The sequence below is a fragment of the Mesitornis unicolor genome, unplaced genomic scaffold, assembly GCF_000695765.1.
Source record: "Mesitornis unicolor isolate BGI_N332 unplaced genomic scaffold, ASM69576v1 scaffold39408, whole genome shotgun sequence".
In the NCBI taxonomy this organism is placed as follows: Eukaryota; Metazoa; Chordata; class Aves; order Mesitornithiformes; family Mesitornithidae; genus Mesitornis; species Mesitornis unicolor.
Window position 1 is genome coordinate 1,121 of NW_010203189.1, and position 2,317 is coordinate 3,437.

Sequence of the window (2,317 nt, forward strand, 5' to 3'; positions counted from 1 at the left end):
GTCCTGCACCCCCCATGTCAGGACCTCAAAGCACCACACAGCTCATCCTTCCTGAGGATGCTGGGGGTGATGTCCCCCACAGGCTATGCTGGGGTGCTAGGGAGGTGCCACGTCCCCTCCCAGGCCAGCACCTACCAGGTTGTGATGAGGTACTGAGCCAGGGTGATGTTGACGGGGGTCCCTGTGATCGTCACGTGCCGCTCGCTGGAGCCCTCGGTCTGGTTCCCGATCTTGATGTGGGCGCCCGACATCTGCCGGATCTCGCTGATCTTGCTGCCGTGCCGGCCGATGATGCAGCCGATGAGCTGGAGAGGCAGGGAGCACGGTGAGCTGGGAGCAGCCAGAGGAGCCACACTGAGCAGGGAGCTCCCAGAGGCTCACCCAGCCACCCGCTACACTTGGGAGGAGAGGGGAAACTGAGGCAGGCACCAGGAGGGCAGGGTGCTGCTTTCCTTGGGCAGATCCTGCTTTTTGTCTCACTCAACACCATCCCAGCTGGCATTGCTGAGCTGCCACATCCCAAGGCTCTTCCTTGGCACTGGCCAAGCCCTTTCTCCCTCCCATGCCTCAGTTTCCCTTTTTCTTCCAGCTACTTCTGTCTTAGCAGCCTCTCCTGCCCCTGAGCTCTGGGGGCTGAGGCACAGCCTCCAGCTGTGTGGGATGGTGGGTGCTGTTCCCTGCCAAGCGGCTGCGGGGTGGGACACATGGGTGAGGGCAAGCTGTGCTCTTCCTTGCCATCCCCAGACCCTCACGTACATCGTTGGGCACCAGAAACTCCTGGGAGCTGCTTTGGGAGCTGGTGTCCAGGCCTGGAGGAAGAGACAGGGGTGTTAGCAGTGGGGAGGGGGGTCTCCAGCAGCTCCGTGTCCCCACCCCAGCCCCATGAGGGAACAGTCAGTGGCTCTGGGGACAAACCTGAAGGATCCCTGGGGAGAGGCAGGGGGATTGGGAATGGGCATCAGTTGTAATTTGGTGCTGGTGCTCCTCCACTGCAGAGCTGGGGGGCTCTGGTGAGTGCAGGCATCCCAGAAAATCAAGGACAGGGTCATTCTGGGGGGCAGGTAGCCATGCCGGGGGAAGCAGGACAGGAGATGGTGCAGGGGACAGGGATCCCCTCGTCAGGGCCAGGTGGCTGGGGGGGGTTAGGAGGGGCACCCCACACCCCCAGCCCTTGGGGGCCATGGCAGACGCTCACCTGGCACCATGGCAGGTGCGTGGCCCAGGGAGGCGAAGGGGAGTGTGTGCCCTGAGAGCTGCTGCAGCTTCGTCATCTGCCCGAGCAGCAGGAGGAGGAGGGAGGAGGCATTAGGGGTGACAGCAGAGAGTTCCCTGTCCCCTCCCGGGGCTGGATGCTGGCACCCAGCATCTCCCAGGACAGGCGTCCGTGGCAGCGCCCGCCCCAGCAGGCACAGGACCGATGCCCATGGGAGCAGGGGTTGGCTGCCATGGGGACACTCACCTCCGCGGGAGAGACCCCGCTGTACTGCCCCTGCATAGAGAAGCTCTGGGAGGAGAATGAAGGGGCATCAGTGGGGGACCAGGTGAGGACCCCTGCCTCAGGCCACCCCCCTGGGGCAGGGAGGCCACCCTGGGTCCACCAGTCACCCCTTACAGGCAAAGGCTGACCTCCCCGGCCACCCCACACCTCTGGGGGGGATGCAGCTCCTTACCTGGTTGGCAGAGAGCAGGATGGTGCCCAGGGAGAGGCCAGGGTGGTAGGGGATGGTGGCCCCCTTCGGAGGTGACTGGAGAGGGAGGGAAGAAGGTGGAGGGGATGAAAGATGAGGTCAAATGCCCCTGCAGGCCCTTGGATCCCCTTGGCCCCCAACACGCTGGGCATGGCCCCCAGCACTGCTGAGGCACAGGGCTCCCGTGGGCTTCAACACAGCGGGACCCCGGTGCCCAGGTTCAGGTGGGCATGGGAAGGCCCAGGGAGCAGGGAGCAGGCAGTGCATGCCCCCACCCCCGCTCTGGGAGCGTGGCTCAGTGGGTACCTCCAGGATGACGGCGCAGATCTGCCTCACGCACTGGATGATGGAGTCTGGCACTCCCGAGACAGTGACGGCCCGTTCAGTCGAGTTGGGCAGCAGGTCGCCGGCCACCTGCACCTGTGCCCCTGTGGTCTGTGCAGGGGTAAAGGGAGATGCTGGAATGCCACAGCCATAACCCCCCCACCAGGCTCAGCACCTCACACCTTTTCAGTCCCCTCCTGGAACCCTGGGGACCTTTGCAGGAGCCACAGAGCTGGGTGATGCTCCACTCCTGCATCACCTTGCATCACCTCCCATGGCTCCCATGGGGCTGTGGCAGGGCCCCG

The 2,317-nt window shown here is 64.5% G+C and overlaps 1 protein-coding gene across 1 annotated transcript in view; it reads right to left on the minus strand.

Moving 5' to 3' along the window:
- Positions 1-2,317, minus strand: part of PCBP4 (poly(rC) binding protein 4) — a gene marked incomplete at its 3' end in the record, with an annotated part of 3,770 nt that overhangs the window by 270 nt on the left and 1,183 nt on the right. The window contains 6 exon segments of the mRNA XM_010190632.1: positions 136-305; positions 757-809; positions 1,196-1,271; positions 1,460-1,504; positions 1,671-1,745; positions 1,995-2,187. Of these exon segments, the coding sequence (XP_010188934.1) occupies positions 136-305; positions 757-809; positions 1,196-1,271; positions 1,460-1,504; positions 1,671-1,745; positions 1,995-2,187 (612 nt within the window).